The sequence below is a fragment of the Desmodus rotundus genome, chromosome 10 (assembly GCF_022682495.2).
Source record: "Desmodus rotundus isolate HL8 chromosome 10, HLdesRot8A.1, whole genome shotgun sequence".
Lineage (NCBI taxonomy): Eukaryota > Metazoa > Chordata > Mammalia > Chiroptera > Phyllostomidae > Desmodus > Desmodus rotundus.
The window spans coordinates 13096290-13117265 of NC_071396.1; the positions used below are offsets into that span (position 1 = coordinate 13096290).

Here is a 20976-nt window from a genome sequence, read left to right on the forward strand (position 1 = left end):
TTTTCTTTCTTATTCGTGAAGTTGGATGTCTTCAAATATTTAAAAGCCTATGGTCTCTCGTTTGTGAACTATCTTTACATGTCATTTGTCTATGTTTCTGTCAGGTGTTTTTAGATGGTTTTTTCTTGATCTTTAGTTTTTTATATATTAGGGAGATTTTCGCTGTGCAGTATTTAATATCTCGGTTTGTCATTTGTTTTGCTTTTTTCTTTTACTTTGTTTTAATTTGTTGCCCTGAGTTCCGTCGGATCACCTTTTCAAAACCATTTTGTAAGAACTCTAGTCCACGGTAAACAAGGCTCCGGTTGTGAGGTTGAATATGGCCGACCTTCCCTGCGGTTCTGGATTCTCAACAGTTTATGCGTTGAGTTGCTATTTAAAAATTCATTCTTCTGCAGACGTTCTGTGGCCTTCTTGTCTTTAGCCAGCACCTGCCCTGTTAAGGTTTTTACCTGGTGGAATGATTCCAATTTCGATTTTGAACTGAGTCCCTAGTGTGTCCGTGTCTTTTTGGGTGACTGCAGTCTTCCCTTAACCTGGACCAACAACTGCTAAGATGCACCGCAGAGGCTCCCCTGGGCTCAGATACGGTCCTTCTGCTTTGCATAGTGTGGCAACAGTTTGGCCCTGGGCTCAGTCAGACCAACCACAGCTGCGGCCTGCTGCTGCTCTGGTTAATTCGGAGGCGCAAAGAGCGCAGAATGGCTGTGTGGTCATTCTGCTTTTAGTTTTTTTGAGGATCTTCCGTACTGTTTTCCACGGTGGCCGCACCAGTTTGCATTCCCACCAGCAGTGCACCAGGGTTCCCCGTTCTCCACATCCTCGCCCGCTCTTGTTACTTGGTGATGTGTTGGTGACAGCCATCTGAGTGGCGTGAGGTGCTAGCTCGTGGCAATCTGGGTGTGTTTGCTCCTAACGATTAGCCCAACTGCCTTCTATTTGACCAGCCTTGACATCTGAACTTCTGTTCCCATCTGGAATCACGATGAAAATTCTTTGCTGGGACACATTTGGGGTGAAAAAGAAAAGCACTCTTAAAATCAGCCTGTGAGGTTGTGCTGGGTTGACCGGTGTGAGCGGAGACCGGGGACATTTGTTGGGGGGGCTTCACTCTGGGACCCTGCAGGCCCAGCTCCAGGCAGCTGGGTGGGGTGCCCGCATCGCGTCAACCCCTCGTTATCTCTGGGGCACAACGAAATTCACTTCAGGTGCAGTGACTAGGTCCTCTGTTCTACTGGGGACAATTTGACATTAATTTCTAAGAGGTGCCATCTTTTAGCTCAGTGTGTATCACGGGTCACATGATCTCCTATGACTAAGGTGACACTCAGGACAATTTTATGGCAAATCGAGTCCCAAATTACAGCCCCTAAAGGGGTCCGCATTAATAACGGTCTTTAACAGTGCAGCAGGGGGCCTGCCCCCTCCCCCCGGTTACTGTGCACTCAAATGCAGTTACTAATGTTGCATTTCAGTAGGACCAAGAGGACTGTGTTATTAAGACACACACTCTGATCTTCTCTTGTGAAAACAAGGGCTCTCGTCGCCATAGACACCCCTGGATTGCGGAATAATGAAGACAGAGTTATTTCTGCCTGGATGGGGATTTCCCCGTCGCTGAGTTAAGAAGCATGACCCTCTATGAACCAACTGGAATCACTTTTTCTTTCTCTTTGTTTTTTCCCCCAGAGGATCAACCATGCGGATTGTCTCATTTCTCCTGTAGGCATTTTACTTCTCAGCTGTGAGAAACCAGGGCCTCTAGTATGATGGAGTCTGAGGAAGTCCGGCTGGGTAATTAGTGAGCACAACCTGTAAAGTAACAAGCCTCCCCCATTGAATGCTTTGCTTTCTGAGAGATTTCAGGGTTTGGATGCACCTGCGCAGAGCAGTGTGCTGAGTTTGGTGAGATGCTGGCTGGTAAGGCAGGTGGGAGGCATCCTGCCTTCTGAGAATCTGTTCTGGAAACAGATACTGACAGCGATGGTCCCGTGACTGGACAGGCTTTCACAGTCATGAATGTGAAGTAGAAACAAGAATCAGATAAGAAAATCAGATGGCTGATTGTGCCCTGTCAAGAAACATCGCCCTGGGACTTGGGTAGCTTTTCATACACTGAGTATTGGACGGTGGCTGGATTCTCACGAGATGTGGGGCCACAGTCACTCATCCCACTCCAAGGCCCTGTGAGAACCGTGCTCTGGGGCGCCCCCTGTGCGTTTGTGCTTTCTCTGTGTGGAGCCCATATTTCTAACTAATCTGAAAAAATTAAATAGCACCCACTTCTTTGCTATGCTGGTTTTCTCTAGAGACTTTGGATTCTCTGTTGGGGGGGGGCCTCTGCCATAGAGCACCCCGCCCCCCCCCCCCCCCCCCCCCCCCCCGGTCTGCCACAGATGAGAATAAGTCTACCGAGACATGATCTGCTAGGGGAGGAGTCGTGGCCGATCTCTCAAAGGAGAAGGGCCTAGAGCCTTTTCCTCCATGGGCTTTTATTAGGTTCATTTTGCACAGGAATACAGGTAAAGCTCATCAATCATTGTCAGGCAGTAAGGGCCAAACAATACATAACTTATAAAGAACTTTGAGGGCTTATTCTGAGTTACGGTCAGGTAGTTAAAGGGCTATAAAACTTTGGGAGACAGACTCATTTCAGGCCTGGACCCTTATCATTTAAGCTGAGGGTATAAACAAAGCAGGTTTCAGAGGATTTTTTGCATTCTTTCTTAGGCCTGATTCCCCAGGGAATCCGCCCTTCCCAGCACAGGACTGCACCACCCTCTGTCATTGTTTCAGGCTTAAATCAGGGAGGGGGGAAGTAAGGCAGCCAAGAGATTAGGAGACTTCTTGCCAACAGAATGAGGACTCAGGCTATGTCAAAGCCAAGGGGCAAGGGTCCATCACCGCCTTTTTCTGTAGCCCCCTAAGTCCTTCCCTGTGGGCCTTTTTCGTGACCATGCCTGTCTTAGGTCGTCCCTCCCTTGAGGAATCTTACTCGTCATTGGCTAACTGGTCAAGCTCAGGGCCAAGCAGGGTGAAGTAAAGTGGGCTGGGGCAGTGCCCCTGCCGGGGAGATAAGCTTTGTCTCCTTAGTGGCTTATGGTCCCAACTCTGACTCAGCCTTAACCATGGGGGGTTACAGCTTCTGAAACCAGGCAGGGCAGTTCCCAACACTCTGTTATGTGGCTATTGAGCCCATTCACCCACTGACACCATATCTGTTCCCTACAAGGCCCTGTGCTGCGTGTTGTAGGAAACAGGCGCTGTTGTGCGCAGTCAAGAATTTACTGTCTAACGGTGAAGACTCATTTGAGCACGCAGAGCAACGGTGTGTGATCAGTCGCCAGGACCCAGCTCCAGGTGCTCAAGACAAGGGGTGGGCCCCCTGGAGACCCCCTGTTGCTGATCCCCAGAAGACAGACAGTGTTGACTTGCAAGAGAGAGGAGATGAGAGAATGAAGAAATTAACTGTATGGGCTGAATTGTGTGCCCCCTCCCAAATTCACCTGTTGAAGTCCTGACTCTCTCCAGTACCTCAGAATGTGACTGTGTTTGGAAATAACGTCTTACAGTGGTGACTAAGTTAAAATGAGGCTGTCAGGGTGGACCCGAAAGCCATCTGACTGGTGCACTTATAAAAAGAGGAAGTGTAGACACTGAGAATAACACCAGGGACGTGTGTGCACAGAGGAAAGGCCACTTAAGAGGCATCAAGAAGGCAGCCATCTGCGCGTCAAGGAGCGAGGCCTCAGAGGAAGCCCACCCTGCGGCACCCTGATCCTGAACTTCCAGCTCCTAGGGTGGTGAGCAAATACATTTCTGCTGTTGAAGCCGCCAGTCTGCGGTGTTGTGTTATTGCATCCCTCTCAGGTGAATACATTAATCTTACTCCTGTTAGGATTTTTTTAAAACAATCTCAAAATTCCAGAAATGTTCAAAGTACAGGACAAAAAAAAATTTTTTCCTTAACTATTTGAGAGTAAGTTGCTGACATGCCAGAAGGTTCCTGAGAATTTTCTGTAAGGGAGGCAAAGACCCTGAGTTGGAGAGATTAGCATCTTAGGAACACAAGGGAGTATGGAAAGCTCTTCCCGAGCAGATGAAAATGCAGGCGTCACCTGGGGTGTGTGATGTAGAGAACAGGACAGGCGACTTCCTGTGTCCCATCTGGACCCTAAGCTTTGTGACCTTGGAGAAATCCCCTCTGCATCCAAGGACAACTGGGCTCAGTGAATCACCTCAGAGTTGGCTTCCAACACGGGCCTTTTGGGATTCTGTGATTTTCTACCATGAGACCCAAGGGCAGAACCAAGGGCAGAACCAGTGCAGTCCCGCCACCAGTGCCGGGTGCCCTTGCCGACCGCGTGCCCCGTGCTTGCCAGCCCGAGCCATCGAACAGAGCATCCGGCCTCACGTCCCTCCTGCCGGCCTCCTGCCCTCCAGCCAGGCCAAGCTCCCGCAGTCCCGTCCCTCTCTCCCCAAGCGCCCCCCCAGAAACTTTCTGCTCCTTCTTCCTGGTCTTCCTTTGTGCCGCATTGCTACCTATTCACTCCCCGGAAAACGTATCGCATCACAATAACTGCTGCTTCACTTACCTTTCTCCCCAGGAAACTCCAGATCTCTGGACCAGGGGGCCTGGATTTCTTTCCTGTCTGTAGCCTCTGCTCCTGACACCTTGCCTGGCCAATGGTAGGTCATTGGTGGGTGAACGTGCCTAAAGAATGGGGGCCAGACGCTCCGTTGGGCTGGGTGGAGAATGACACTATCCCTGGGGAGTTTTCAGGCCAACAGGGGGAGAAAGATAACAAACTAGGCAGTGACCACGTAAGGGACAGTGGTCATTACTGTGATAGCGGTCAGCCTGAGGTGACAAGGAGGCTCGCAGGAGGGCGTCTTTCAACATTGGGAAGCCTCCCATAAGCTGGGTTGGCATGCGCTGGGACTGGGCCCCAGTGTCTTGCAGGGCGAGCGTCGAGGAAGTGTTTGCTAGACTACAAGCTCCGTACGGGTTTGGGTGACTGTCGTCGCCCCAGCTTCTAGCGCATCTGACCCGGCGTGGTGACCGTAAATATCTGTGCAGTGAGGCAGCCACCAAGTCGTCCTTCCTGTTTTTTCAAGTGCCTTCCTCCCCTTCCCTCTCACTTTCTGCCTGGTCCTCCTCCGAGGGCGGGAGCTAAGACTGACCTCAGTGGGGGGGTGCTGAAGATCAAAGACAGTAATAAGTATGAAGGCACCTCGTAGAGTGTAAAGTGCTCTATAAACGTGAGTTACTACTCACTGCCTCTTCCCGGCAAAGGGGGATGTCGGGTGACGCTGTGCTGAGCTGACCTGGTTGGGGTTCGGATGCCCTCAGGACCTATTTGTGCTCCTGTCAGTGCTAAGAAGACTCAAGCATTCCCAATTTACCCTTCGTTAGATGTTTTGGGGGTTTTACTAAGGGCCTTGGAGATTCCTTCCTTTGCAACTAGAGAACAATTCAGGTGCAGGAGGGAGGTTCCTGCAGTCGCTGCTCCTGTGCACGGTCCCACCGAGGGCTTTTCTTCTTCCCTGTTGGACTCTCCCGAAGGGAGCTCTTGACAGAGGAAAAGGGCGTCTCCAGCCCTGGCGGGAGGCAGCCTGTGTTCTCCAGGAAGCAGAGCCAGTGGGGCGTGCGCATGTGGGAGGGGTGCTGATTCGATGCACTTGCCCTGCATGATGCAGGAGGGAAGGGGGCTGAACCTCGCTGAGACAATGGAGGGGCGGGCTGTCACCCCCCTGGAGCCTGAGATGGCTCCGCAGGCTGCCGTGAGGTACATTCTGGAGCTAGTCCCTCATCTTGTCTGTTGTGTTTGAGTGCCTTACAATGTACCTTCAGAGAAAGGGAGAAGCTGCCTCCGCTAGAGAGTCCCCTGAGCTGGAAAGTGCTCAAGCATTTACCTGGTGCAGCCGCACAGCTACCTGGAGACAGGAGGGACAGATGATCTCATGAGGTGGTGTGAGGGCCCCAGGGGTGTGAAGTCGCTCCTCCCGTCTCCGAGCTGGTACAGCACCCGAGATTGTCTGATGTGCTTGTTCAGGCATTCGCAACACCCTCCGCCTTCCTATTAAAACCTACGTGGTGCTGAGTACATGGGGGAAGGAAGGAGGAGCGGTAAATGAAAATACGCTCTATCCCTGGCTCCCCGAACACGTCCACAGGAAGCATAGGGGACCAGGTGGGAACTGGCGGTGTTGGTGCAGTCAGTTCAGGTAACTCTCGGGGGCAGAAGCCCCAGGGCTGATGATGACGAGGGTGCAATGCTGAAATGCATCTCCTCTCAGCCTGTGACCCCTTTCTCACCCCGCCCCCATCTCCTTTCCACTTCTTATTGGAAGTCCGGCCCCTGCACTGGTCTGCCACCCCCTCAAGGCCGGTCTGTCTCCCAGGCCTAAATGTTTTTTTTCTCCTCCAGATTGAAAACACTCCAAGGAATCGGCAGTGCTGGGCCAGTGTCTCCTGAGCTACACACTATGAGTGGAGGGCAGCTGAGTGCACCGGCCTGTCTGCACTCGGGGGGTTGTGGGTATGTTAGCCTGAGCCGACTGGGCATCAGGGACACCCTGCTCCTTATAGTCACGTCCTCGCTGCTGTTCGTCTGGCTGCCTCTGCTGCCCGGAGCCCTCTGGACACAGGGCGCGGCCATAGCTGAAGGGCAAGCACACTCCCCACCGGCCACCTCGAACACCGGCCCCTCGCCTTCCTGCCTTGGGAGCCACGTGGGGTGAGGTCTGGGAAACACCGACCTCGACAGCCTCTGTGGGCCCAGGCGGGCGCTGGTGGGGGTGTGCCTCGTCTCTCCAGGTAGCCCCACATTCTGAGGGTGGCCCCTGCCTTTTCCTCCGGCCAGCACGTGTGAACACAGCTGTGGTCCAAGTCTGCCGGCCGCCATTTCTCAGGGAAAGAGTGTTTGTGGAGCCCACACCACGTTCATTTCAGCATGGGCACGGTGGCAGTGGGACAGGGTGCGTGTGGTGGCCATGCCACTCACCCACCCACCACCGAGGTGCAGGGCCTGGGCACAGGGTGTGCAGAGCTGCCGGGCCGCGCCCCAGCGTGGCAGCTGCTGGATGAAGACTTGTGTGTTTTTTTGGGCGGTAATTACTGTAAAGTGTTCCGTATAAACAGTGGGGGTGGGGGGTGTGAACTTAAATGTCTCCCTTTGGAGTAGTTAGCTAGATGCAGGCTTTCCTGGGGGTCCAGGGGGACCCACTGTGGGGTCTCGGCTTTGCGCAGGAAAGAATTCAAATGTGAGCCAGCAGAGTTTAAAGTGAAAGTGAGTTTGTTAGGGGAGCAGAGAGAAGGCTACTCCCCAGGCAGAGCAGCCCCCCCTCTTTAGCAGAATTGGCTTCCGTTATTGAGGCTCATTTAATCGGAGTAGGGGGACTCTCAACAGGGGGAGGTATATTGAAAATCTTTGTGGGACAGGAGTGGAGATTTCTCAGAAGAGGCCTGTTGGCTGTTCGGTGTCCTAATACGGGCTTTGCGTTCGTGATCTTGGCGGCTGGGGGGCTGTTGTTTAGTAAGCCAGCGTGTTACAGTGAGCAGATAATGAAGCTAGGGTGACTGTCAGGTGGAATTAGTCAGTCTACTACCTTACACCTGGTGAGCGCTTGGCAGAACCTGACATACTGCAGCGTACAGCGTCTTCTTTCACCTGCCGAACAAGCCCAGAGACCCAGGCAAGACAGCTGAGGCTTCACTCCTCCTACAGGTGAGGAATCTGAACCCTCCAGCCAGCACCCAGGCTCCATGGCCCCTTGGCCAAGCATTGGGCCACATGTCAGGGCCCTTGGGACAGCCGCCCTACCCTCACGGCTCCCTTTCTGAGAGGGGCGCCCGAGCCTGCTAGACACTGGGGACCAAGCAAAGAGCTTCCAGCCTCGGAGCACTTGCAGAATGCGCCACCCCAAAAGAGGCCGCCTAGACCTAGGGATTATTTTGAGCTAAAGGTACTTGAAAAACCGCAGGGGTGAGAAGGGCGTTTTCTTCCTGAAAACAGGAGAGGGACTCCCATGTGATGGCCGTCCTCCCTGTGCCAGCAGGAAAGAGACATGCTTGTCCCCGAGACGGGAGGCGTCTAGAGAAACGCGTCCCAGCAGACCTTGGCGAAGTCCTGCCTCTTCCTCTAGCCTCCCCTGTATCTCAGTTCCTTTTCCACAATCGCCTCTCTGTTCGACCTAGTCTAAAAACTTTGTGTTCTGCCACCCTTGGGTCACCATTTCTTTACGAAGGCTCCTGTGTCACGTACAACTTAAATAGATTTATATGCTTTTCTCCTGGTAATCTGTCTTAGGTCAATGAAATTCTCAGCCCCAGCCGCAGACCCGAAGAGGGTAGAGTTAGTTTTGCCGTCCCTACAGCCCCCGATGCTCAGCGTTAGGGATGAACGTGCCCATCCTGCCTTACGATACAAAGCACAATAGCTAAGCACTCGGGTCTGTCCCGCTTTGGAACTCCTTAACGTATGTTTGAGAACACAAAACTGAGTGGGTCGATGACACGAAAGGCTGGAGAGGGGGGCGGACTCCCTCCCTCCCTCCCTCCCTCCCCATTACTCAGGCTGGGCCCCTGGAAACATGGCCGATCCCGGTGTGTGGAAGACACCTCACAGGGGTGCTTTATCCCTCTTGCTGCACCTGTTTCAGGTCGCAGAGTGTGTCCCAAGGGACTTGTCAGAGAGGTGAAGAGAGATTTATGGTCAACACGTTTATTATAGTGTAACTTGTCACAGCAAAAAAGTGGGAACAATTTTAAGGTCCAACAGCAGGGAATAAGTAGTACCTAAATGCCGCCCCATCTGCCCGGCCGAATATTCCACAGCCAGTCCGTGGCAGGCAGCGGAGCATGTGGCTGGCCGGGGAGAGGAGTGTGCGTGGCCGGATCGTTACAGGAAGAAAGCAGATTCCAAAAGGCTTTGTCCAGGATGATGCCCAGTTTGTAAAAGAACGTGCGTGCGTGCGTGAGTGTGTGTGTGTGTGTGTGTGTGTGTGTGAGAGAGAGAGAGAGAAAGAAATATAATGGGTGGTTCTCTCTGGAGTGAGATTAAAGGTCATTTTTATTTTCTGTTTCCAGCTTTTCAAAAGTCCAGTTAAAAAGAAAGGTCTTTTTCTCGCCGGGTCTTCGGGGACCCTGGGGGTTTGTGGGTCTCTGTGTGCTGGAAGGCCTTCCTTTTGAGGTTTTTCTAAGCACAGGCAAGGTGCCTGCTGGGGAGCAGCGGGGTGCAAAGGGTGGCCCAGCAGGGACAATTTAACAATTGTAAAATGAAAGACAACACTGTCCCCTGTACACAGGTGGACTCTGAGCCCTACTAGAAGCTTCCTCAGTTGGCCCCTGGGTCTCCTCCTCGGGTGTTGGGGGGACCGTCCCCCCTCACTCCCTAAGCCTCTCAGCCACCTGGACTTTTCTCCAACTCTTAGCAAATGCAGGGAGGAAACTTCCTTCCGAGCAAGGGCTGGAAGGCCCCCCGCTGAGTGGTATTGGGGATGGTATGGGGATGGTTTTGGGATGGTGCGGTCTGGGAGCTCCCCTCTTCCCCAGCAGATAGCCCTGCCTGGGAGCCCCATGGGGGTGAGGGGGGGAGCGACCTGCAGGGTGACTGATAACTACTTGTCCTCTCCCTCCCTCCCTCCCAGCCTTAAGAAGACTCATCTGGAGGTGAGACCTGGCCGTGGGCCCCAATTAGAGGTAAAGGGGCACAAGCTGGGGGCCCGTGGGAGAAGCCTTCCCCCTACACGCAGGGAGAGTGTGTTTGCCAGCCAGTCTCGCCAGCCTCGCTGAGCTCTTGAAGCTGGAGTCCGTTACATTCCCAGCAGCGTGCGGACGGAGCACACACTCAGCAAGGCCCGTCCGATGGCTGCTTTGTAAACGCTACACAGCAGTCCAAGCACTTGAACACGACCCTCTCCACCTCTGGCACAGAAACCGCTCTGGGGGCCTGAAGGCCGAGGCTGGCCAGCGGTTGGGAGGTCAAGGCTGTGTGTATCATAAACCAAGGGCGTGAGTCTGACCCAGCGCGGGCCTGGCGCCCTGCTCCCCTGAGAATGAGGGAGTTAGTCCCCACTGGGTGTTTGCAAACGCAGACCTTCCGTCCTTTGGTTAAGGGATTCTGCAGAGGCCTGCCCAGGTTTGTCCTGTTCCCGCCTCTTTCCCAGATTTATCTGATTGCTCGTTCGTTCAGCTGATACTGTTTGAGCCCCTCTACGTTCCAGGCTCTATCCTTGATGCTGGCGATGTGGAGGCACCAGAGACACCCACGGGTGCTGGGAGCGTAGCAGACACCGGCAGGCCCATGCGTTTACACGCGGAGTCCTCTCTAGAATTAGAGCCTTCAGCCGGCAGAGTGGGTGCCAGTGTCAGGCCCTGCAGCCTCAAAGGGGACTCTGCTTCCTGCAGGGGCAGCACAGCCAGTCTGCCTTCGCTGGAAAACAGTGTCACCTGGCTTGTTTCTCACGCCCTTCCGGTCCCCGGGGGCACCAGGAAGAGTGTGCAGGGTGGACACTGTGTCAGTGTCCTCCAGGAGGCAAGACGACAGGATTGAAAGGATGAAAAGAATGCAAATACGAGCAGCAGTTTGGGGGTGTCATGGTTTAAGAGACAACTCAGGTCAGATAGTTGGACCGTTTCTCCCTCGGGGAAGAGGGAGGGGGTAGAGCCAACCCTAGAGGCTGTGTGGATGTTCTCCCTCCCTCTGGGGGAGTTGCCAGGGTTAGGCGGGACCTCCGCTTTTCTTTCAAGGAATTATTTCTAGAAAACCCTTATGGCTTCTGGCTTCTTCAGAACCTATGGCCTCTGGCTTGATCACTGGTCAAGGCGTGGGCGTGTGCAGCCCTGGTCTGGATGTGCACCATCCCCGGTCCCGGCACGTACGGGAGGCAGCCAGTCGATGCTTCCCTGTCACATTGGTGTCTCTCCCTCTTCCTTCCTCTCTCGCTAAAGCAATGGTCCTTGGATGAGGTTAAACGATGAACGCATGGCTTCTGCTAGAGTGGCCAAAGGGAGCCCACGAGGGGGTGGTCTAGGATTTAGGGAGAAGGAAAGTGGGGGGCCCGGGAGGCCTGTCCAGGCCAGCTGAGCTGAGCTGAGCAGAGTAGGCAGCAGGGATTCGAAGCAGGGCCAGGCCAGGAATGGTGTCTATTTGCTTTGAGTGGCCCACCGGCCTCTTTCTCAGGACCATGGAGCGCTTGGTTGATTGGATGGATGTGGTACCCGCATCTTGGAAAGTTTTCTGTGGTTGATGGAAGAGACTGGCCTTGAGGGAGGGTGAGGGCTATCCCAGGAGGCCTCTTCCCAGTCTCCGACCTGCTTTTGCTTTCTTACCTGAGTGTGCCCAGTTGCAGTTGGGAGAAGTGCCGTGGACACAGGAGCTATGTGTCCAGGCCCCAGAGATCTGCCTCAGTTCTGTGAGGGCCCCAAAGACAGTGGACTTGGGGGTGTCACTAGGCCAACAAAAATATCACCACATCACCACCAAGTTTCTTGCCCCTTGTCATGTGTGACCACCACTCTAGCTCCTGACTCTTCAGGGACGTGGAACGGTGCTGGGGCTCTGCGACCCAGCCTCACTACCACCCATCCCCGGACGAGCCTCTGATCTTGTTGGAGGCCAGCCCCACAGTGCGGCCAGACAGGCCTCTTCTACACAGTCCCTAGGGCCTGGGAGGAAGACCTTGGCTGGGGCACTGCTAGTGAGAAGCGCCTGTCCCCAGGCCGTGAACTGTGCCCCTCCCTGGCCCCACACAGAAGGATAAATTGGATAAAGAGGAATTCATGACTCGTAGCAGGGTAAAAGTGAACATTTAATGCCACCATAATTCGATTCCTTTTAAACACCAGTTTCTTTTTTGACAACAGTGTACACCTCATATGCCAGCAAACAATACCTTCACACCGGAAATGGCACACAGCTTAATGGAGTCATGTCACCAGTTGGGGCAACTGTCACTCCTGTTCCCAGACTGCCCCCAGGAAGCCTGCGCACACACAGCAAGCGGACAGCTGACTCGTACGGAGCCAGTGGAGGCCCGGACACAAAAGCCAGCCTCCTCGCAAATAGGCCGCTCAGACCTGCCCGTGTGCAGGGTGGCTGAAATTCTGACTTCAACAAATGGACTCGGTTGGAAAATTTTAACAGCAAACACTTCAAAGCTAAGAACGTCATCTTTCACCCAGGTACACAGCGAGTTCCAGACGAGGACACCGAACGCTACCGTGGGAGTTTGCGACAGGACCGCACAGACGGGCTCGTGCATTTTCCGTTCCCGGCACAGTACACGCACAGGCGCAGGCCTGGCCTGCGGTGTGCAGACGGCCCGTGTCTGCAGGAGCATATTTACATACACGCACACGCGTCTCCAGAGCTGGGGGAGCCACAGAGACCGTTCCGCACCACACCCTCATCGCACAGGTTGGAAGGTTCCGGGAAGTCGGGTGACCACCCAGAGCCGCAGGACCGCTGTTGACCCTGGAACGCGCACTCAGGTCCCCTCTCCTGCGCGCCTCACCATGCCACACACCTCCTGTACACATGCACCCGTCCGCCCCACGCGCACACACGTCCGTACATAGTGCGGCGTGCGCTCACCTGCACACACCCGGTGCAGCGGCACCTCTGGGAAGGGTCCAGGTTGCTGGACTCGGGTCCCGGTGCTGCTAGAAACCTTCTGTGTGGACTTGGGCCACTCTGTTAGCCTCAGTTTCTTCATCTGTACACAATTATCCTCAGCTCCTGCCAGAGCTGTAGTTTCTTCGAAGAGCTTCTCATCAGTTACACCAGTTTCTCTCCACACTATGCCAGGGGGCAGCTATTATGACCCCCAACCTTCCACTGGGGAGCCCGAGGCTCAGCAAAGTGAAGCGACTTGTCCACGGTTGCATAGCAGGTGAGAACAGGCCTGTCACCTCCTGTCCTCACCCCCAGCTCAAGGCTTTCCCCCAACGTTTAGCTGCGCGTCAGAGGAGACCAGGACCCCAGCCACTCCCTGCCCCCAGACACCCAGTGATGGGGCCAGATGCCTTAAGTATTACAGGTTGTAAGACTCACTAAAGTGCTTTGGTTTCTCCAGAAAAAAAAAAAAAAAAGTATATATATGCATGGGAAGAAACTAGTTGCTTTTCCAAACCCCTTTTAGGACCCTCGGGGTGGGGGTGGGGTGGGTGGGGACTTTTAGGAAAGTGGAGGAACCTAATGTTGTCTGCATTTTTCTCAGACTTTACAAACATTGAGCCAGCAGGCAGGCAGTGGGTCCTCTTCCATCCCGGGCCCCTGCAGGCTGACTTTCAAGCCCATAATCACCAAATTCAAAATGAAGGGGCCTTTTTCCCTTTAGTTACTTACTACAGAAATGGCTTAGACTTTGACCTCAGCCCTGGACTCTGAGGGCTGCACCCTAACGCCCATTCTCCTGATTTATGTATCTGTCCTCCCCGGCCCAGGTCTCGCAGGAGTGAGGGGAAACAGCCACAGACAGACCACCAAACTTATGCATAGCCACGGACGGCGGCTCCCACCGGAAGGTAGCAGGTGAGGTTTGAAACACAAGCAGGGCTACGACTCGGCAGTCAGAGCTTACGCATCCTTTGGGGCGTCTTCCTGAATTGAATGTGGGATGTTGGCTAGCAGGGTGCAGGACGCACTAGTGAGTCTCCCTGGTTCTGGGGGTAATTCTAGGTCTACACAAACGAGGTGAGAATGCCGGTGTCTGAGCGTCACCCCCACACGCCGCCATGGCATGGCTGCACTTAGAGAAGGCCAACTAGACGAGGCGAAGGCTTGGTGCCACGCCCACCGTCCACCAGCATCGGGGGTCCGAGCAGGGCCACCAGAAGCAGAACGTGTTTGTTTGGGGATGGGCACAATTAGCTGAGGATTTTCAAAAAGCTTTTTGAGAGGATGAGTTTGAGTTATAAGAGCTTCTCCTGGATTGGAATTACGCTTTTATCTGGAAATGATAATCGGTTTATAATAGCAAAGCATTTTTTCAGGAAGATGCGAAGTGACAGCATTTATGAGTTTTTGTGGATGTTGACGGATTTGCTGGAGGAGGAGAAAGAGCAGCACAGTCCAAGGAAACACTATGTTTCTACCTCCTGTGTCCTGACCTCCCCAACCCCCCCCCAAATTTTAGACCCCTGACAGGCAGTGTCCGTGCTGCTGACTGTCCTGTTGGGTGTCACACAGCCCCGAGGAGTTGGGCTGCGCTGGATTCTGTGGGGGTAGGGGGGGGGGCTCACGTGTGACAGTGGTGAAGCGTCCCTCTGTCCTAGGCAGGCCCCAGGGACAGTGGGAATAGTTTATGTAGCATCGGCCAGGCCTGAACAGACTTTCAACGTGTTTCCTGTTGGTGTGGGTTCAGGGTGTAAATCCCACTGCCTTTCAAAGGAAGGGAATCCTTTCAGTGGCTGCTAAGCATGGGCCAATGTCCCAGCAGGAAAGAGCCACGAATAAGTGCGTGGCGGCTTCAGGTTTTGAGAAGAACTCATCTTTACTAATTTCTCTTACAGTCTAAAATCCTTTTTAGAACGAGGAACTTAACGTTCACTACATTATTTTGGAAGCAAGGGGTCAGTGGTGGCCAATGACATAGGGGACTTATGTGTTAAGCCAGGTTATTTCTAGGGCTCTGGCCAGCCCTCTTCCTAACCCCAGGAGCCCAGCCTGGGCAGTGGCTTTCAAACACCAACACCAGTGAGAATTCATGATCAGCATGAGAGCCGAAGCATGGAGGAGGGCTGCTTGCTGAGCACGAAGGGAAACCAGAGAACCAGCGCGGGTTGTGTGCGCCTGGGTCAGATGCTTGGACCTGAGTCCTGGGTGGGGTTCGGGCCACAGGGAAGCCGGTGCCACCTTCCAGGAATGCATTCTTTAAGCTTGAGGCTGCTTTATGACAAACCGGGCCAGATTCCTGCCTGCCACAGTCCCCACACTGGGCTGTGTGGCACTGAATCCCAGGCTCTGTCCCCTCCCCAGCTTGGGGTCCCTCGTTTGGTCCCTGCCTGCGTCAGCGTGGGATGACCTCTGCATTTATGTCTCAAGTTCCCCTCGTTCAGTAGTTTAGAGAGAAAACGACAGGGCTCCGATTTCAAATCTGGAAGACGTGAAAGTTAGCGGCAGCTTCCCTGGGACCTGGAGGGGAATTCAAGGAGAAGGTGAAAGGACGCAGCTCTCAGGTGGGGACGAAAGCCCAGGGTGGCACAGACCACCGCCCTCGCAGCCTGAAACACCCTGGTGCGACGCGATGCGGACTCGCTCCCGGGAACAGGATCGCAACTCCCGTTTCCGAACGTGGGTCTGGGTCTGCTGCTGCAGCGTCCACCTCACACTACACTACATGGGGGTGGGGCGCACATTCCAGACAAGGAGTCAAGGCTTCTGCATCTGAGTGTTCATTTCAAATCGACGTTTCTCTGGTCCTTTCATTTGCAGATAACAAAATGAGGACAGACTCTTTGACACCCCCTTTGCCTTCCTGGGTTCCCTGTCACTGAAACCAAAAGGAGACCTGGGCCTACCTCACACCAGCCACTGTGGGGACGGAGTCCTCCCCGCACTGAGAGCTCCGGAATGGCCGGCCAGTCTGCCTTCCTCTGGGCCCGAGGACCGTGTCCCGGACAGCCAACTCAGGTGAGGCCAGGAACGAACACCGCCGCACAGAATTGCGGTTTCCTCCCACGGCTAATCAGCACTTAGTGCGTGGAGCGTTTGCAGCTCAGGCAGGTTTGAAACAGCAGGAGAAAACACCAGGGGACACTCTCCTGAGCGAGCGTTGTCCTCCTGCACCTCCGCTGACAGGTGCGCGTGGCACGGAGCAGCATTTGGCAGAGGCCAAGCTGCCTCGGGAAGGTAAGCTCCTGGTTTATTCGACCCTTTTGCTGTCTCCTAAAGGTGCAGGAGAAGGACAAGATCCACTTTGGGCAGGAGGCGAGCTGAGGCCCCTCCCTGGGAAAGGTCCTGCTGGTGTGGCTTTAAGTCTCTGTAGCTGTTCCCACTCAGCATCGACCCACGAAGGCCCGAGGCCCTGTGGCCGGCCTGCCGAGGACGTCTGCCCGGCACGGTGACCTCCGGGCTGAGGAGACGTGCCTGGGACACGGGCCAGGAATACTCACCTTTGACAACCCCCATCAAGCTTGTCGTGAAGCGACACGCGGGGTCCGGCAGACGTAGCGCCTGCCTGGGTGTGGTCAGGAGGGTAATCATGCGGGTGGAATAATTTATAGTTTTAATGTGAACATTTCACCTCAAATGTCACATGGTGTGCTTGGGCGTGATAGTATGTTACAGAATTAGATGCTCGTGATTTTGTAATTAAAGAGGGGCGTTATTTGTGCGGGGCCCTGTATTTCACACCAACAACCAGAAGGGCTGCCAAATGGAAAACTCAAACTCAAGAGATTGGGCTCCAGATGCTGCCACGGTGCTGCTGTTGAACAGGCCCCCTCACAGAAGTGCTGAGAGACCCGAGGCATGACGGTGCCCGGGCTGGGCCCTGCAGAACGGGGTGAAGGCAAAGGAGACAGGGACCCTGCTCCTGCAGGAGGCGGGCACACCTGTGATCCCAGAGGGGTGGGTGGGCCGTTCTAGAGCAACCTCAGCGCCCTGTTCCAACCAGGGAAAGACCGGGTACCTCAAAACCCAAGATTTCAGCTCCCTGGGACCATGTGAGGCCGAGCGGCATGGGGTTCCCTGTACCCAGAGGCGAACTGACAGATGCAAAGGTGGTTCTTCCTTGGGGAGCCCTGGGGCTAGGGGGTTGTTGGTTAGTGGGGACTGTGGAGCGAGGAACTAGGCTCATGGGATAGGCTGCATCTGAGGGCAGAAGCCTCCGTGGGCAGGGTGTGGGGCCTGGGCGGGGCGCTGGCCCGGAAGGGACCGCGGCCGCTCCACAGCTGGTGGCAGACAGTCCCGCTCCACTCCGTGCCTCGGGTTCCATCACTCAGATGGGCGTGATGGTGACCTAAGGGCGTGGTGGCAGGGATGGACATCTTAACCTGATCATGAGGTTCAAAGTTTCTCGGAGCCAAGACCTGCATGTCCACCTGCAAGAAGTGCTGGGCTCTGCAGATGTGTAGCTGGGGACAAGCCTGGCCCTTTCCTGCGATGGAGGCTCTGGGACCTGGGACAGTGGGACCGTCTTACATCTAGGCATCGCTCGGACAGCAGAAAGGTCCGAAGCAAGGCGCTGGCATCTGAGCACAGCCGAGCGCCGCGAGTCTCCGAGCTGGGCAGGATCCCTGCTCCCATACACTCACAAAACCACAGCACAGAGCCTGCGGCTCTGGTGGCTTCGCTGAGCTTTTGACCCAGCATCTTTGGAATGAGAATGAGTATGAACGTGTTTGCAGGTCCATGAAATCCCCGGATTAATGGATTAAAGGAAGCGGAATGTGCAGAGGACTTGGAGGGAGCCTGTATACAGAACAAACATCCCACCCAAAGGACATGCGGGGCCTGGCTCACACAGGCTCCCTCCCCTCCCGTACAGACGCAGCTTTTCCTCCCATGTCCTCGCAAGCTCACGTGCACCTGCGCCAGGATTGCCCTTCTGACGCTGCCCACCGACAGTGCCACCTGAGAGGGGACATCCGTGCCACCGGCCGCTCCAACCTTCTTTGGAAAAACACTGGCTTGTGCCCGTGACAGCTCCACGTCCTGCCTGAGCGGCCTCACCAGAAGAACCAAGAGAGACAGTTAACATTTATTCATATGCAATACTGGTTAGGAAAGAGCGCTACAAACACAACCTACTTAGAAACAGCAAGTCTGAAACAGGGTAAAACACCAAGAGAAAACGGGCTGTAAATGCATCTCAAAAACGCGTTCACTTTTCGTTTCTGTTTTGTTTTTTTGCATCTTGACTAGCACCAGCTGTACACGAGAAAGTATGAACATAACGTTTGGATGATAATAAAGATTTGCAAGGCACTTAATCAGTCTTTCTGGGTAATATTCCGTCGGTGTTTTGTTTTAGCTTTCGATAGCAACCCCACGTGCACCCTCGCCCTTCCTCACAAAACCAGGGAGAGAGGGAGGTCTCTTTTGCCAGCAGTTCTTATGTACACACGAGTTCTAGAAAGTTCCTCAAAGTGCTTTTTCAGTCTCACGGGGCTTCCACATCCGTCGGGCTTCCCATCGTTTTCTCCTCCCACGCGTGTTCGGTGTTCGCACCTTTCCTACAGAAACAAAACCACTCGACATCGCCGCAGACTTGCCACCAACCTTCGTCCTCATGCTGTGGCCTCTGAGCGCCTCCAGCCCTGGGGGCCTGGGGTGCATGCCTGGCTGTGGGGTCCCGGGGGCCTGCAGGCTGGCCGGCGCCCCTCACCGGCGCCTGGAGGTGATGTCAAAGCAGGTGATCATCATCAGGTGGGCCTTGCAGAAGTTGACGCGGCTTTCTAGGCGCTCCGTCACGCACTCGAGCGCTTCCAGGTACTCCAGGGAATCCAGCTCCCAAACTTGCTCCAGGTCAACTGCAAAGACAGAGAAGCTGATGGGACAGGTGGCCTGCACCTGCCCCTCAGCTGGAAGGTCTGGAGCAGCCCCGTGGCCCCTCTTGCCTGGCATTCCGCCTCTCTCTCTCGGGTTCAGAATGGAACTCTGTTTACTGTTTGTGATTATACTGGGGGCCCTTCATTCCAAGTAGAGTTTTAGATCTGTAACATCTCACCGAGACTGTACCGGGGATGAGGTGAAATGCAAGCTCTCCCCACCTCCCCCGATCTCTGTCATGCGCCGCGAGCCTCTCTCAGCGCAGTCAGTGAGCTATAAAATCAGTACATCTTCCAGCCGAGGTGGGGAGAATCTCGTCCTTTCCGGGCCTCACCTGAGCCTGTTACGCTTCTGCTCGCACAGGTGAAGTCTGCTCCCCTCGTGGGCCCCGTGCCTGCTCGGCAGCTGCCTCGACGAGCAGACAGAGAAACTGTCTGTCTCTTGGCACTTTCTAGTTTACTTTCCATACTCACTGGTCACTTAGAAACTGTGATGATGATATTAATAACTAATAACTTCAATAATCAGTTAATGCCTCATCACTATATTAATAACTAAGATTCATTGCACTTAGCAGATAAGCTGAGACTTAGGACCCAGCTGCTGTTCTGAATACTCAGGACCCCTGGCACCGGGACCCCTTCGTTGTCCAGCGGTCACTGGGCAGAGGGCCCAGGGCTACTCAGGGACCCAGCATGGTGGGGACGGTGTGGAGAAATGAGGCGGGACACTCACACGCGACCCCCAGGCGGGCTACCCCACCTCAGTGCAGTGGCCGAGATCACAACCGTGACCTGAGCCCTGTCACGTGCTGCAGAGACATCAAGGATGGTCCTCCGGGCTGGCCTTGTGCAGGTGAGCTAACAGATGGAGTGGGGAGAGGTGACCTGCCAAGGGTGACGCAGTCGGTGAGGACAAGCACTGGGAATGAGACCTAGGGCCCCTGGACACCAGCCTGATACTTACAAACCAACCAACCAGGCGCCACACCAGACTACACCGGGGCACGCGACTGGACCGCCTCGAAAGGGGCGTCAGGATTTAAAAAGAAAACGAATGACAACACACATTTCCCTGACAGAGCCTTGCCTGCGACCCCCGCAGGGAGCGGTCAGCACGCAGCCTCGGGTGCTGGTTTTGGCCGGTCTCGTTTTCAGCTGGTCGTAAAGACCCACGCTGTATCCCTCCCCTCCACGCCAGAGAGCTCGCCCATTCCTGACGGGAGCGAAGGCAGGACGGCAGCCACCGTCCCTGGAAGCAGCTGCGCTGCGCACTGACATGTAAGTTCACGCACATCCTGGGCGAAAGTGTCGCCTTGTCACACGAAGATGGCTCTCAGCCTGCCTCAGACACACGTGGCTCCCCAAAACCTCAGTTTTAACAGGAACAGTAAAACTGAAGAGCCACCGCCCTGGTGGTCGCCCCCGGGGCCTACAAGGGCCTAGGGTTCCCGACAGAGGGGAAGGGCTCCCTGTGTGTGCCACGCTCAGGCCCCGGCTCGCGTGCCCACCCGCGTCCGGGCCTCGGGTGGACACACTCTGCATAGCACACCACGTCTTCGCCCAGGTTTCTAACAGCGGGGCTAACCCAGGGCCTCACCCAGGGCCTCGTGCAAGCCGCACCTGAGGCGTGTCTGCTGTCGAGGGCACCTGTTTAGTTGCAGTCAGAGATAATAGTAGTAATAATTAGTTTGGTCTTTCTCCACAGGCCCAGCAGTGTAGTAAGCACTTGGCTGACACTGGCTGATGGGCCCCTCACAGCCCATGAAGCAGGGGCCATTCGCGTCTCCCATTTTTTCAGGAAACCAAGGCTCAGAGAGGTCACGCATCTTACCCACGGCCCTATTAAATGAAAACAACACTGTGAATGTCACTCTTTTTCGCTCAGAGATGTTGCTCTTGCTTTCTGGATGCTTCGTGAGGCTCTTCTAGCATTGCGCCTTTGACCCTATTAAGAGCTCCATAAATTCCTGTCTGTCTCGGGCCTAAATAGGAGGTGTGACCTTGTAGCCTGGGAGCAGGTTTGCAGTCAGCCTTCATGCCTGGCTGGTCTTCCACCATAGGTGGGGGCGGGGGGGGGGGGGGTGGATCTCATTTGCAGGGGATTTGGGCTGAGACACGTGAGCAGTAATCTTGCAAGAGTAACACTCACCGCCCCTGCCCGTCCCACTCGCCCCCCAGAAACTGCCTCCCCCCTGACGGGCATCGGAGGCCCTTGGACTCAGACACAAGACGGCCTGCGTGCGTCTCGCCCTGCCTGGCGTGCCAGGCTGCGCAGCCGGCAGCCCCAGGAGTCACAGCAATGGAACCGAGCCACGGGCCTTACATTCGCTGAGCCATTTGTTGGGGTCCAGCATCAGGTACTGCTTGGTCGTCTCCAGCTCCTTCATCAGCCACTCGTACTTGGCGCGGACCTCGGCGATCCTCTGCTGCCGGTGCTCCAGGATCTTCAGCTTCGCGTTGAAGCACATGACCTC

The 20976-nt window shown here is 54.9% G+C and overlaps 1 protein-coding gene and 1 long non-coding RNA gene across 4 annotated transcripts in view; one reads left to right on the plus strand and one right to left on the minus strand.

Annotated features, from left to right (window-relative positions):
* The first annotated feature begins 3156 nt into the window (after positions 1-3156).
* LOC112318912 (uncharacterized) lies at positions 3157-12171 on the plus strand. The gene is made up of 5 exons (XR_002976267.4): positions 3157-3870; positions 4608-4689; positions 6432-7730; positions 9652-9703; positions 11870-12171. It is a non-coding gene; the product is annotated as an uncharacterized lncRNA (long non-coding RNA).
* Positions 12172-17848: 5677 nt separating this feature from the next.
* Positions 17849-20976, minus strand: part of KIF26B (kinesin family member 26B) — a 397293-nt gene continuing 394165 nt past the window's right edge. For all 3 annotated transcript variants that reach the window (XM_053912426.1, XM_053912425.1, XM_045184416.2), the window contains 2 exons: positions 20826-20976; positions 17849-18481 (listed from right to left, as the gene is read on the minus strand). In XM_053912426.1, coding sequence (XP_053768401.1) covers positions 18333-18481; positions 20826-20976 — 300 coding nt within the window. In that variant the 3' untranslated portion in view covers positions 17849-18332. The remainder of the gene's footprint in view (positions 18482-20825) is intronic.